This window comes from Acomys minous (assembly GCF_964271855.1).
Source record: "Acomys minous genome assembly, chromosome: 7".
Classification (NCBI taxonomy): Eukaryota; Metazoa; Chordata; class Mammalia; order Rodentia; family Muridae; genus Acomys; species Acomys minous.
Window position 1 is genome coordinate 111,903,757 of NC_140488.1, and position 15,237 is coordinate 111,918,993.

At 43.1% G+C, this 15,237-nt stretch overlaps 1 protein-coding gene across 4 annotated transcripts in view; it reads right to left on the reverse strand.

Moving 5' to 3' along the window:
* The window catches only part of MED14 (mediator complex subunit 14), a 96,931-nt gene that overhangs the window by 14,389 nt on the left and 67,305 nt on the right, over nt 1–15,237 (reverse strand). For all 4 annotated transcript variants that reach the window (XM_084790802.1, XM_084790803.1, XM_084790805.1 and 1 more), the window contains 4 exons: nt 15,080–15,232; nt 14,534–14,803; nt 11,944–12,081; nt 7,290–7,401 (listed from right to left, as the gene is read on the reverse strand). In XM_084790802.1, the coding sequence (XP_084646928.1) occupies nt 7,290–7,401; nt 11,944–12,081; nt 14,534–14,803; nt 15,080–15,232 (673 nt within the window). The remainder of the gene's footprint in view (nt 1–7,289; nt 7,402–11,943; nt 12,082–14,533; nt 14,804–15,079; nt 15,233–15,237) is intronic.

Sequence of the window (15,237 nt, forward strand, 5' to 3'; positions counted from 1 at the left end):
GTTACATTTGTCTCAGGTGTCATTGGGTGACTCAGTATGTGAACAGCCAGCGGTGGTGTCACGGCTGTGGGGGGTTTTGGAAGACATTCCAGTCCCTTGCTGGGGACTCCATCTAGAGTCTCCATCTGGAGCCTGCTTGGTAACCCAGCTCCGCGTGTTTCTCGGCTTTTCTCTTGGTAGCCAGCTTGGTAAACCCAGCTCCATTTGGTAGCCTGTTTGGTAACCTAGCTCTGTGAGAGGGCGTATTTCTGCCCTGGTTCTCAGCTTTTTTCTCAGCAGCCACCTCGGTGACTCAGCTCTGTGAGAGGATGCGTTTCTGTGCCGCCTGGCTGGTTTACCTGGTGGCCAGCTCTCAGTTTTTTCCTTTTTCTTTTCCTGGTAGCAGCTCAGCTTTCTGCTTGCTACTGGCTCTAGGCATGTTTCCAAGCTACCTACCTGATTTTACCAGCAGCTATCTCTTGGCAGCTAGCCCAGTTTTTCTAGCCCAGTATTTCTCTTCGTAACTGACTCAAAGTGTCTGTGTAATTTGTACTCTGTCTACTCTGTGTTGAGACGTTGACTAACAAAGTAAGACAGCCGACTTCTAGCCCCTTGGACTTAGTTCTGATTCACTTTAAGGAAATTAGAGCCAGAGTACACAATTTGTCAGTGGACGCTAGGGAGCGGGGAAAAGATGGCTTTTTGTTCAACAAATTGGCCCTTGTTCAACCTAGTTTGTCTGGGATACTGGGCTGGTCACTCCTGCAGTGTGGTGAGATGCCAACTTCTTGCTACCTGTGTGCATCAGGAAGTCTGATTCGAGCTTTGTTTTTTTTTTTTTCTATGTATGACTCTTTTTTTTTTTAAGATTTATTTATTTATTTATCATGTATACAGTGCTCTGCTTGCATGTACTCCTGCAAGCCAAAAGAGAGCGCCATATTACATTACAGATGGTTGTGAGCCACCATGTGGTTGCTGGGAATTGAACTCAGGACCTTTGGAAGAGCAGGCGGCGCTCTTAACCACTGAGCCATCTCTCCAGCCCCCTATGTGTGACTCTTGTGACTAAATATCTTATATAAGACATCCAGACCAGATCTGGTGGATTTGGTTTCTGGTGGAACATGACAGAGCCCGCTGGTTCTTGGGACAGTTCGCTGTTCTAAATTTTGGTTCTTTTTGTTCACCATACCAGTACATTTCTGTTTATGTGATCCTTTTGTGTCTCTGTCTGCTTGCAGCCATCTCAGTTCTACAAATGGGCCAGGTCTAAGATGCCATTTCTGGCCAATGCTTTCCACTACCTGCTAAAAGCATGACAGCTTAAGCCTGGTGCCTCCCATTTCCTGCTTGAACACTTGGCTGCTGCTAAGTACTGGGGATAGGAGCCTGTCCCTCTGGAGACCCCCAACACAAACATGGGGGCTAGTTGACCCATTGCTGGTTCAAAACACCTGAGCGCTAAGCCAACAGTGGCACACCATAGTCCCCACCTGCTTGTGACAGAGCTTCTGGGTGGCTGCTGTCCAGCCTTGGTAAAAGCTTTTTCCAGCTTGCATTCTGGTTGCAAGCCTGCACCGCTCCCCCTGCCCCCCCCCCCCCAGCCCACCCCAGCTCCTGCCTGTATCCATTGGGTTCAGCAGGTGACAAGGTACTTTTTCCTTAAGATTACAGCTGCTAAATAAAGGTTTTTTTCTATCTTAAATGTATTAACATATATGGCCACAATACATTTGATTCAACTTTTTTTTTTATTTAAAGGTATAAATTTATTGTGTTCTGTATATTTTGGTTATAAATTATTGGTTATTAGATATGGTTAAAAATCTTTAACTGTGCTTATGGTCATGATTGATTGGCAGGATGAGATTTATTTGGCCTTCGATGTTTGTTTCAAAATTAAACAGAGGAAAATAACTAAATGATTACATGTAACTGAGAGATACAAATTGATGGTCAATTTTCAGTTAAAAAAGATTATGTATTACAACATTCTGTTTTATGTTTGTTAAGACATAGTTTACAGCACACAGCTAAAGACAAACAAGGATTCAGCTCAGAGATGCTGACCCTCAAGCTTGTCAGAGATCTACTGAATATGGCATTTAACATGTGTAAACTTATTATAAAAACAGAGATTTGCAGATCATAATGGTAGTTCCCCAGGTCTCAAAAGACTTGGACACAACCCTGGACTGTGGTTTCTGGCCACGGTGCAAAACTATCCCCAAGTCTGCTATGGATCAGCCTAACTGTGGACAACTGGACACCTGGAGAGTCATTGTCTCACACAGCTGAACACAAGGTGAGGTCAGTCTCTTCCATGTTCACCTTCCACAGAAACAGCCTCTCATTCTCTGTGCCTGATACAAGACTGTCTCTCTCTGTCCATCGAGCCATGCTGCCACAGGAGACAACTGGGACACTGTCTATTTACTGGGATATCACTAACTACTCATCTCTGTCATTTTTATTAATACATATATTAAGTTACAATTGATCCTTCTCAGGTCTCTGATTACACTGATGGCTGAGCTAATGGTAGCTTGACAGCTAGAAGATAGATCTATTGTTAATATCAAGGCTTCTAGACTGAAAAAAAAATGTTCATGCTTTTACTGGGTTTCAAAGGCATAAGCCTATTCCATCTGTCTTATAGACATAATTTTAACTTCTGTCCCTAGTTTGTATTTGTCTCAGCAGATTTTCACCTGGCTAACAGACTCCATCTAGAGCTGCTCAGATCTGGACCTTCTGGAAGCTGATGTAAACCAGAGATGACTACTCCCTGTCTCTTCAACTGGAACAGCTAAACAAAAGTGCCCCATTATCCTTTGACTAGCTTTTCAGCCTTTCTAGGCCCCGATAATGATAACAACGCCCCTAATTTCAGCAGGAAGAAGTTACTGACAAGAGTGACTCCGCCTATCTTCTCTCGTTACAGGCTGAGATGCTAAGTCAAGGACAACTCTCTGGCATGAGAGACAAATGGCTATAAAAAAAAAATAGACTCTCATTTCTGTTTAAACCAGTTATGCTTTGTACCCCCTTGTATCACAAAAAGTTTGGGCGCCATCCAGCTAATAATGAGAAAAGACACAGTACCTGGCCCTACAACAGGCCAACTCAGAAAAATAAGTTTCAGGAAGACCCATGATTGGGTATTCAATGAACCTGTCAGAAGGGATTATTGTAGAGACCACACCAACGCCATTTTGTGTTCAGTGTCTGAGAACTTGACCCTCCTCACACCTCCCCCCACCCCTCAGCTTCCAGGGAGTGCAATAAACACACAGCTAGCAATCCATGCCTAGGAGCTGCACCTGGGGGCAACCAATCAGAGCTATACATGACAGTGACCAGAACAAACAATAATTTCCCTCCTGCGGTCTGGCCCTGATCCCCTTGCTTAGCCCTGGTCCCCCAGCCAATCAGCTTAAAGGGTAACTTTCTTGTGCCCTTCTAACCTATCACGTAACAGCAAGGCTTAGGAATGGCTTAGAAACAACCCTCTCTACCCCCCCCTCCCCACTTGCAGTTTTTTCCTTTAAAAATCCTGTTCCCCTAGCACTAGGGGCTAAATCTTCCCTCCTCAAGAGGGGGCTCATGGTCCAAGCTCTGAGCTTGACTAATAAAAGAGACCTTGTGTAATTTGCATCCGGCTAATTCCTGGTGGCCTTTGGTGGTTTCACAACTTGGGCATTACAAACTCAACATATAAATACTTGCTATATTATCATTCAATATTAGCGGGCTTCAAACTCTTTACTATAATATAGGATGATTTTAAATGGTGGAGCACGCATTTAATCCCAGCATTTGGGAGGCAGAGGCAGGTAGATCACTATGAGTTCAGGCCAGTCTGGTCTACAAAGTGAGGCTAGGACAGACAAGGCTACACAGAGGACAAATAAATAAAACAAAAAGAGAAAGAAAGAAAGAAAGAAAGAAAGGAAGAAAGGAAGAAAGAGAGAGAGAGATGTCAACCAAGTTGATTAACCTTTATGTGTTATATTTACCTATTTAGCTGTATGATCTGACAAGTGACTTAACTTCTCCATGCCTCAGTTTTTCTCCATAAAATAGGGATAATAATGGGACCTATGCCATAAGTTTGCTGTGAGGATTAAATAAGTAGAACGCTTAGAATAGGGCTTGGCATATTCATAGCAACCAATATATACCTGTCTACTATTATAATCACTCAAAATTCACTTTTCCCCTTCCTAGTATACAACAGTCTCTACTCTTCCTAGAGACATACCCTTGGGGTGCTGGGTCTCTATCTACCTGTATCCTCCCCAGCTGTACCTTCACCCCTGGTATTCACAGGGGCTAGGCTCTCCCATCCACTCTGGCTTTAATGATGCTGGGAACAACTTCCAAATCATCAACCTGTGGTCCAAGAAGCTCCAATAAGGTGCAGACTCCCACAGAGCCAACTGTCTACCACATACCTAGACTTGGACATCTCTAGGACTTTTGCAACCACAGAGTTCAGAGAACTTTCCTCTGTAGCCCTGAAATCAGCTCCTCTGTTATGAAAACTGAGCTCAGTTGTGGCTCAGTAATATCCAAATGTGCATGGCTGATCCAGTAAAGATCAAACTCATGAGAAGGGCACCGCATTATTCTGGCCATTCCGGACAGTGTGCGCCAGGACCTCATGGTCCACACACATGGTGTCTGCCTGGAATACCTACCCAGCTGTGTCCTTGCATATGGCCTGCTTCGAGCCATCCATCGGGTCTCATCTTAACCCATGTCAAGGTGAAGGATGCAAGCAGAGCATCTCTAGGGCAGAAATAGCCAGTCCTCTACCAAACAGTCTTTCAAAAGCCTGAATGACCCCTTGGTAAGACTCAGCACACCTGTCATTCCAGGTGGAGACTTTTGGGGAGTCTAAAAGGAGGAACCACATACACACAGCATCTAAAAAAATAAGAAATTTAAACATTTAAAAAAAAAAAAAACCTGGCTGCCTGCTTTCTTCCCCCAGGACTTTAAAAACAATAAGAAAAACAAAAACCTTTAAATAACTTGAACTGCAATTTGAGTGGCTGTGAGAGAGGCATGCAGCGGAGGAAGAGGCTGTCAAGATGAGCCTAGCTGAACAGTAGCAGCGGGAAGGTCAAGCGGTCTAAGTGTTTTATGCTGTTCTCATTCACAAATGGACTGCATGAATTAAATAAGCCCGACGCCTTCATCTCTCAGATGAAAGGGTTCTGCAGGTTCCTGCACACTCCTGATACGGATGCAGACTTATACGTACACATCTGTATTAACGGATTTGCTACCCATAGGCTACCAATTGTGCTTCACAATGTAAAAATTTTAAAGTAAATGTGTCTGTTGAATTTATTAGGAAAAACTTAAGGTTTGAGGATGTCACTTACTGGTAAAATATCTGTCTAACATGTGTGAGGCCTTGAGTTCCATCCTTAGTATCACGCATCCCATACCCCAAGCCCTCCTCTAAATATAGCTTTGAATGATAAGAACATCCTTTAAGTGACTGATGTACTAAAAATCAACAGCTTTACCATACTTTTTAAAAAGTTTTTTTAAAGTTGTGAGCCACCATGTGGTTGCTGGGAATTGAACTCAGAACCTCTGACCCATCTCTCCAGCATGTGTGTTTGTGGTAAGTTGACTTAGGCTCCTACCTAGGACTGATGCAGTTGGGTCATTCAATAGTTTTAGGTGGTTTTTTGTTTGTTTTTTCAAGACAGGATTTCTCTGTGTAGTCTTGGCTGTCCTGGACTCTCTTTGTAGACCAGGCTGGCCTCGAACTCACAGCAATCCACCAGCTTCTGCCTCTGGAGTGCTGGGATTAAAGGCGTGCGCCACCACACTCAGTTCTCATATTTTTTTAAATTATATATTTCTTCTTCTACTAAGAATTGAACCCAGGACTGGGCATCGTGGCACACGCCTTAATCCCAGTACTCAGGAGGCAGAGGCAGGCAGATCACTGTGAGTTCAAGGCCAGCCTGGTCTACAAAGCAAGTCAAGGACAGCCAAGGCTACACAGAGAGACCCTGTCTCGAAAAACAAAACAAAGAGAGAGAATTGAACCCAGGGCCTCATGCATTCAAGCTACTGAACTACGCCCCAGCACCCCTCGCTGCATTTTTCTGCTTTTTTTGGGGTCTTAACACTTTTATTTGTTTGCTTTCTGTTTTGTTGTTGTTGTTTCGAGACAAGGCTTCTCTGTGAAGTGTTGGCTGTCCTAGACTTGCTTTGTAGACCAGGCTGGTCTCGAACTCACAGTGATACAACCCCCTTGCTTCCCTGAGTGCTGGGAGGCGCGCGCAACCACGTCTGCCTTAAGGTCTGAAACTTTTGAGGTCCTGTTGCCTCAGCCTCCCAAATAGCTGAGATTATAGGCTCATACCACCAGGCCTGGGAAAATTATCTAATTCCTAATATTTTACATGCAATACTACCTAGTGTATCTTTGATAATAAAAGGTTTGATTTTTTTTTTTCGTCATATTGATTTATGTATGGGAGCTACAAGATAAGAGGTTATTTCCCTCAAGAAATGGAAAGCGGGAGCCAGGGGCTGATACCCAGCTCTTTGCTGAACTTCAGGCTTAAGAGATTCCACACAATTATTCAGTCAAAAGTAAAACTTACATTTACAGCACATGAGACTGCCAGGCAAAGCCATTTTGTCAGGACAAATAAGGTGTGAAGTGCCTGACTCTAGGCTCTGGGGAACAATCAGTGTCACAAGCTTGACAAGTGGAGCAGGAGTAGTAGGACAGCAATCACAAAGGAGTCAGGCATGGCAATGTGCCCGGTGACCCCAGCACTAGGGAGCAGAAGGGAGAAGGATCATGACTTCGAGACTGTCTTTGGCTACATACTGAGTTTAAGGTCAGCCTGGCCAAGGTTAGACCCTGCCTCAAAATAGAAAACTAAACCAAAAGAGAGAGTGAAAGGGGGCAGGCATGGACGCTACATAAGCTGACATGGCTTTGTCAATTTGTTCATTTACTTGAGAACATAAGCAGTAGGTAAAATTCGGCCCCACGCCTATGAATGTCAGCCTCTAATGCACACCATGATATTAGTAGCAACCCTGGAAGTGGTGCAACAAGTCTGACTCTGGGCATTGAAATACAAGTTTTATAAAGGGCTCCTAAGCCACTGCACATGTGGATTTTCCAGCACTACCCACAATGAATGCAGGCAATTCTCTCGGCAGAGAAGGAATCTGTTTGAAGCTTGAGGCCACCTGTGTGATGTCTGTTTCCGATTCACACGGTGACGAGGACAAGAGAATAAGTCATATCTTACCTGGAGACTGTGTGTGCATCATAGAGGGGGACTGATTAACTGTGCTGTGATAGGACGTAGGGGGTGAAGTAAGAGGGTAAGCGCCTGATGTCCCTGGCTGCTTTGGAAAAGGCTGAAAAAAAGAGAAGTTAATGTTGGCATGCTGGATAAGCACAGAGAGTTTAAATGCAGCTTTCCCTTATTAGACCTACCTCAGGGTTTACTGCTTCATTGGTTGGCAAATGGGAAACCATATAGACACAGAACTACTCAAAATACGCACCAACCATACCCAATATGAAGACTGGAAAGATGGGGCAAAGGCCTCATTTTTCACCTACTTCACCATCACTGCTTCTACCCTTCATGAGGTGTTTAGCCCATTTTCTTGCCACAGTTTTATTTGTGTCTTTTATCCTAACATCTGTGAAATCAGGCACGAATCTTTCAATTCCCATTAGTTTAATTGTTTCCTTCTTTTGCAGGAGATTAAAAAGTGGTACATATAGCTGCGGATATAACTTCCATGGTAGCGTACATCCTCCTGGTCCAATCTCCAGGCATACAGATACTCACACACGTATGCACACATACAAGAGTAGTGTATCTCACACTGGGTAAAGTGTAAACCTTCCAAGTCTGTTTCTAAAACAGGTATTGAGGTATTGATCACATACAGTAAAATAGAGAAAAACCTTCAATTACTTATAAAGCATCACACTCATTCACGTTCCGACTGAGTGCTTGTGCCTACAATACTTCCATGACTTTCTACTCGTCAATAAAGAAAACATGCTGTACCCCCCGCACTGCACACAAGCAACCACCATAGGCCTTGTTGATGAGCTGCTTTGTTTTAGATGATCTCTTAAGAACTTTAATCTCCCAACAAAAAGGAAGATCTTGAAGTTTGCCTGGGCACATACCACATACAGATCTGGGTGTCTTCACAGCCTTCTTGGTATAAAGGTAAACGACACTGCTGCCAAAGGCTCAAAGACAGTCTAGTTTTGTCAGAGGCTGTATTGTAGCAAAGCCTACAACAGTATGTCAAAAGTTGGACCGTTCTGAGTGCCACTTAGCACTGGCCCCAAAAGAAGAAAAAGAAAGAGCAAAAACAGAGAAATCCTAAATGCACCTTTTGATGAATGCTTAAAACAGTTAACTAGCCAGGTGTGGTACCACATGCCTTTAATCCCAGCACTGAAGAGGCAGAGGAAGGTGTTTTTCTATAAGATAAGACAGACTGGTCTACATATGAATTCTAGGCCAAACAGAGCAATATAGGAAGACTCTGCTTCAAAAGTTAATAAAAAAAAATTACACACTGAAAAAGAAAGAAAGAAAAACCAAAAGGCCAGGAGTGGTGGTGCATACCTTTAATCGCAGCACTGGGAGGCGGATCACTGTGAGTTCGAGGCCAGCCTGGTCTACAAAGTGAGTCCAGGACAACCAAGGCTACACAGAGAAACCCTGTCTCAAAAATGAAAAAAAGATAAAAAAAAAAAACTAGAAGAAAAATTATATACTGACTACCAGTCTTTAGTGCCTCCTCAAAGATCTGCAACTATTCTGCCTTCCATCACTCCAACTCAGTCTTCTGTTTGACTTTCATACGCATACTGAAAATACAACGCCTGGCAGCCTGAGTTAAATTCACAGGACCCACACGGTGAAAGAATACTGACACTAGCAAGTCGTCCTCTGACCTCCATACATGCCATGACACTTACAAGTGCACAAAATAAATAAATGGGGGGGAAAGTTCAAGGCTGGAGTGGCATACCCCTTTAACCCCAGCACTTGGAAAATAGAGGCAAACAGATCTCTGGGAGTTTGAAGGCAGCCTAGTCTGTATAGGGAATTCCAGGACAATCAAGACCAAATAGTGGGACCCTGTGTCAAATGTGATTTTTTTTGTTGTTTTTCCCAAGAATTCTGAGTGGTATTGTCATATATTTGATTTAGAAATAATAATATCTAAAAGCAAAGAATCCCTAGAGTTTTTATGAAAGGATAAATCAAGCTGGGCAGTGGTGGAACACACCTTTAATTCCAGCACTTAGAAGGCAGAGGCAGGCGGAACTCTGGGAGTTCGAGGCCAGACTGGTCTACACAGTGAGTCCAGGACAACCAGGGCTGTTACACAGAGAGACCCTGTATGACCCCGCCCCCCACCACCACCCCAACCCCCCACCAAAAAAAGTTAATAAATCTTCCTAAAATTCTGTAAACATGATAACTTTTCCTTACTGTACCCACCTCTAATCCTTTTTCTCTAGCCTCTAACTATCCTCTCAGTTGCAAAATTCATATCTACTATGAAATGGTACTGGTACATAGAATTCTTAGCAGCCAGCATAGTGGTGCATGCCTTTAGCACCAGCACTCAGGAGCCAGAGATAGGTAGATCACTGTGAGCAAGTCCAGGACAGCCAAGGTTTACACAGAAATTCTCCCTCAAAAAAACAACAACAAAGAAGAAAGAACTTTTAGAGCTGGGTATAGTGGTGCATGCCTTTAATCCCAGCACTCAGGAGGCAGAGGAGTGAGGTCTACAGAGCGAGTCCAGAACAGCCAGGCTACACAGAGAAACCCTGTCTCAAAAAACAAAAAAGTTTAAAAATTTTAAATAAATAAATAAAAATTTTAAAAAGGAATTTTTAGCAAAATCAAATGTTTAATAAACTACTGTATCACATGTTTCAGTGACCAATGAAATCCTTGGAGCACAGCCAAGGGATGACTTATTCAGAAAGACGGAAATACTAATAGGTCACATTTCCATCATTTGCCAGTATGACTCTACTGTCGCTTTAACCGTGGTCACCATCCAGCCCATCTTAGTCACTTCTTTCCAATATTAAGTCCAGGAAAGAACTTTAATGTAACAAAATGGGCCCCACAATAAACATCATCGTCATCACTCCTCTGGAATTTGCTGGGCAAAGTCTTCCTCCGCAGTGTTAGCCAAGCATCTTCATCTCATCTGAGTCAATAGCTGTCACTCTGGCTACAGACGCATTCATATAGGGTCTTACTGGGCTGGGTTGCCTTGGATTTTTATGAATGTCGGGAAGAAAACCAAATAAAGAGGAGGAAAGAAACATAAATTGCTGGCAGAAATAATATACAAAATCTCCTGCTGTGAAAAACACAAGTACCATTAAGTTGTACTTACTACTAAGCATAAGTAGCCAAGCAGGAAACAACCCAAGTGCATTCATAGTACAATGCTATTCTGGAGAAACATTCCAGGTGAGAAGCAGTGAGGTTCTTTATAAAACCACCTCTGGGGCTGGAGAGATGGCTCAGAGGTTAAGAACACTGACTGCTCCTCCATAGGTCCTGAGTTCAGTTCCCAGCAACCACATGGTAGTGGCTCACAGCCATCTATAATGTGATCTGATGCCCTCTTCTAGCCTGCAGGTGTTAATGCAGGCAGAGCACTGTGTACTTAATAATAAATAAGTAAATCTTTAAAACAAAAAACACCTGGGCTAGAGAGATGGCTCAGAGGTTAAGAGCACTGACTAATCTTCCAGAAGTCCTGAGTTCAATTCCCAGCAACTCCATGGTGACTCATAACCATCTAAAATGAGATCTGGTGCCATCTTCTGGCCTGTGTGCATGCAGGCAGAGCACTATATACATAAAAAATAAATTTAAAACAAAACAAAATAAAACAAAACAAACCACCTCTGAAGAATGTGCCTTAGAAGCTTGCCAACAGGTTTTATGGTGAAATACAACTAAAACCAGGGCTGTTAAGGGCTCCAGCAAAAAGGCACTTTGTACCCTGACACACGAGGTCCCTTCCACACTAGTGGAGCATAAGGCACTGGTTTAGGGGTGCAAAATCACTGACTACCTCGTATTTACAGAGAATTGGGTAGAACAAAGGCTAGCTTGAGGGCTGGTTAACTCTCAGACATGGGAAGGAGTCAGAACATGGCTGAAAGCCTCGGAGCTGTGCTTGTAAGGCTGTGCATTGGAACCTTTCAAATAAAACTCTGGGTCTGCACAGGCCTTAGTGAACAGACTTGAAAAACCTGTATTTCAAAACACACTGAGGTTGCTCTACACAAGGTTGCCTCATAGCCTGTAAGGGACCTGTTTGGGATTTTTCCATTTAGAATCTCATTACTTTAAGGTCTGAGCATCTGAGGGCAATTCCTTTCCCATTACTACTCGCTGGAGGTCTCCTTGTTGTCTCTGTCACTACCGTATTTTCTGGAGTATAAAACTTCTTAACTTTTTAATGCCTGGATGGCTTTGCCCTGCCTGCAAATAGACACATGCCCCAAGTCTGCAGCACAGGGTGTGCTTTGGAAGAGGGGGGTAGTCTTATAAGGTGATGTATTCCAAACCTGTATTTTATCTGGAAAAGCTGGGTGTCATCTTATACACCGGAAAATATGTTTTTTTCCTAAGGATTTCCCAGGCTTCTATAGCCTTTTAAAGACTTCTTAACTTTCAACAAAGAAATGCTGTCACCTATAGAAACTGTGGAGTTCCACAGATGGGACAGTAGATTTCTTTTTTCTTTTTTCCTTGGTTTTTTTTGAGACAGGGTTTCTCTGTGTAGCTTTGGCTTTCCTAGAGTCACTTTCGAGACCAGGCTGGCCTCGAACTCACAAAGATGAGACAGTGGAATTTGAGGGGAACAATTTACCTGTTGTTGAGGTGGTTGGAGCTGTGATATTAAAGAGTCCATCATATCACCTCCTATAGGAGAAGGGGGGTTATCATCCTCATTTACAGACCTTCTCCGAGCATCTTGATTGCTGTCAACAAACATGTTCAAGAAAGTCTACAGATATAAACAGAAAATATTTAATTACTTTAGCAAAACATTTTTAATGTTTATTCCCCATATATTCGTGTGTGTGTGTGTGTGTGTGTGTGTGTGTGTGTGTTGCATATGTGCATACAGGTGAGCGTATGCATGTGCCATAGCATTTCTGTAGAGGCAAAAAACCACATTGCAGGAATCAGTTCTCTCTTTCCACTAAGTGGGTTTCATGGATAAGACTCATGTTGTTACACTTGGAGCAATCTTGCAAACCTAAGTAAAGCATGTTTGATCATTGAAAATATTCTAACACAACATATTATGTATATCCCTGGAGGAAGAGAGCAAATTGAGAAAAACTGTTAACAATAAAAATAGTTAAGTAAGCCGGGCCACGGTGGTGCACGCCTTTAATCCCAGCACTTGGGAGGCAGAGGCAGGCGGATCTCTCTAAGTTCGAGGCCAGCCTGGTTTACAAAGAGAGTCCAGGACACCTAGGGCTCTGTGTAACAGAGAAACCCTGTCTCAAAAAAAAAAAAAAAAAAGTCCAGTGTGGGGCGCATGCCTTTAATCCCAGCACTCAGGAGGAAGTGGAATCTGTGAGTTTGAGGCCAGTATGGTCAACAGAGCAAGTTCCAGGACAGCCAAGGCTACAGAGAAAAACCTTGTGTTTTGAGGGGAAAAAAGGGGGGGCAGGGGGAGCCTGGAAAGATGACTCAGAAGTTAAGAGCACCACCTACTCTTCCAGAGGTCCTGAGTTCAATTCCTGTCAACCACATGGTGGCTCATAGCCATCTATAATGTGATCTGATGCCCTCTTCTGGCCTGCGAGTGTACATGCAGGCAGAGCACTGTATACATAAAAATAAATCTTAAAAAAAAAAAAGATAGACATACAGACTATAGACAAATAGATGAAATTTAAAAAGTGCTAAGTGAAAGAAGTATACTTTGAGGCCTCTAACCACCTGGTATTTTCAAACCTAGAAATGGAGGCCAAGAGTGGCCATACATATTTGTAACCTATTGCTGTGGGTTGAGAGAACAAAGAACACTAAGAAATCCTTAAAGCTTGCTGTCTGCCAGCCTACCTCAACTAGCTCCAGGTTCTCAAGAAAGTAAGACAGAGTGATAAAGGCAGACCCTGGCATTGACCTCTGTCCTCCACCCAAGCACAACCACAGACACCACACACACAAAATAAAGTAGAGGCCAAGTCTAGGAGGTTGGACATCAGAGTTACTAGAAATATTTAAGAGAAAACAGGAAAGGATCAAAGTGTCATCCATATATGCAAAAATGTATGTGCGTTTTCAGATGAGTACAGCACATCTGGTAACACAAGGTTCAAGGCAGTCACAACCCAATGCAGCGGAGAATTCTACACATAGGCACTCTCAGTTAGATGAAGGGAAACTGAAAACACTGACAAGCACATAAGGTCTCAAATACCCCCCATGGCCTGTACTTAGGCACCTGTGTACCATGGTCCAGGCAGCTACTATAGCAGGTGAAGTAAGAGAAAGACACGGGTCCTGGACCGTTTAACCTGGGTTGTCAGCTTGACAAATCTAGAGTCACACAAAAGACAAACTTGTAGGTATGCCTATGAGGGTGGTTCCAGAGAGGTTTAACTGAGTTAGGAGAACACATCCTGAACGGGAACAGCATCCTTTATAGGTTTGGGGTCTGGGCCACGGAACTAAAGAAAGGAGAAAGCAAGTACAACACCTGCATTCAACTTGCTCTGCTTCCTGTGAACACAACGCACCTCACGCTCCTGCTCTCAGACCTTGCCATGAGCCACACCAATCCCTCCATCCTCGCTTTGACTAGGGTTTTTTGCTTGTTTGCTTGTGTATGTGTATGTGTGGAAGCACGTATACAGGTGCATGTGTAGGCCCAAAGGGGGCATCAAGTATCTTCACAGCAACGAGAATACTAATCTATATATTACCCTGTTACTTGTTTTCTTTTTTTTTCTTAAAGATTATTTATTATGTATACAGTGTTCTGCCTGAATGTGTGCCTGTCTGCTGCAAGAGGGCACGGGATCTCATTACAGATGGCTGTGAGCCACCATGTTGTTGCTGGGAATTGAACTCAGGACCTTTGGAAGAGCAGATGGTGTTCTTAACCTCTGAGCCATCTCTCCAGCCCCCTGTTACTCATTTTCACACACAAAATTGTTCAGGAAGTGACAGTGTATCTTGGTACTCGAGAGATATGGCTCTATAAACAAAAAGAGAAGCAGCTACCTGACAAGTGAAAACAGGGTTATCTGAGGAACTATTTGACTCCACCATTTGACTCTTTATGAGGATCTCCAGCAGTAAAGGCTTCCTTTAAAGTCCCTTACCTTATTCATCAACTTATTAAATTCTAACAGGACTACACTTCTCCCTCAGAGGAAATGTTTTTGAGGTTAGGTTTATTCATTCTATCATTCTCTAAGACTGAAGTTTGTTACCTTTAATCCTGGTGCAGGATAAAAGCCTTCAACTAACTTGCTGTTATCAAAAAGACTATAGGCACCATCCCGTATGGCCACAACGCCTCGACTCCGGCAGTATATGTCAATGCAGTACATGTTCCTGAAGGCCAGTCTGATGTGGGTAGATGACTGCGGTAGTATGGAGAAACACTGGTAGGCGGTGTTAGTTCTCTGAGTCAAGCCCAACATAGGCACCGTAGGGAGTTTGTTGATGGCATTTAATGGTGCTTGTGTATCAAACAAAACCTAGAAGAAACAAACAGAAAGATCCTCCAGTTGCCTGCTAAAATCCTAAAATTTTGTTGTATCACTGTCACAAATGAGCATTTTAGGACATTCTATAAAACTTTCTCTTGAAGTGGACTAGATCACTTTAGTCAAATTAAGCTCTCAAGACTGTTTAAAGGCATTAAAGACAAAGGCAGTAAAGACATTAAAGACAAATGCAGAGAATCTTTGTAGGTGTTTCGCATGACACACCACCAGTAATAGATCTTTAGGTAAAGCAGTGAATTTAACTACCTGTAATAACTGAACCACATTTGGTGTTTTGTTGAACATTTCTTGAAGCTGATGGAGAATGGTATTATGACAGTTACTGCAACCTGAATTTGGGCCAACTGTTCCCAAAGAAATGTGAAATTTCTGATGAATGGAATTCCACTGGATACTAATCTAAA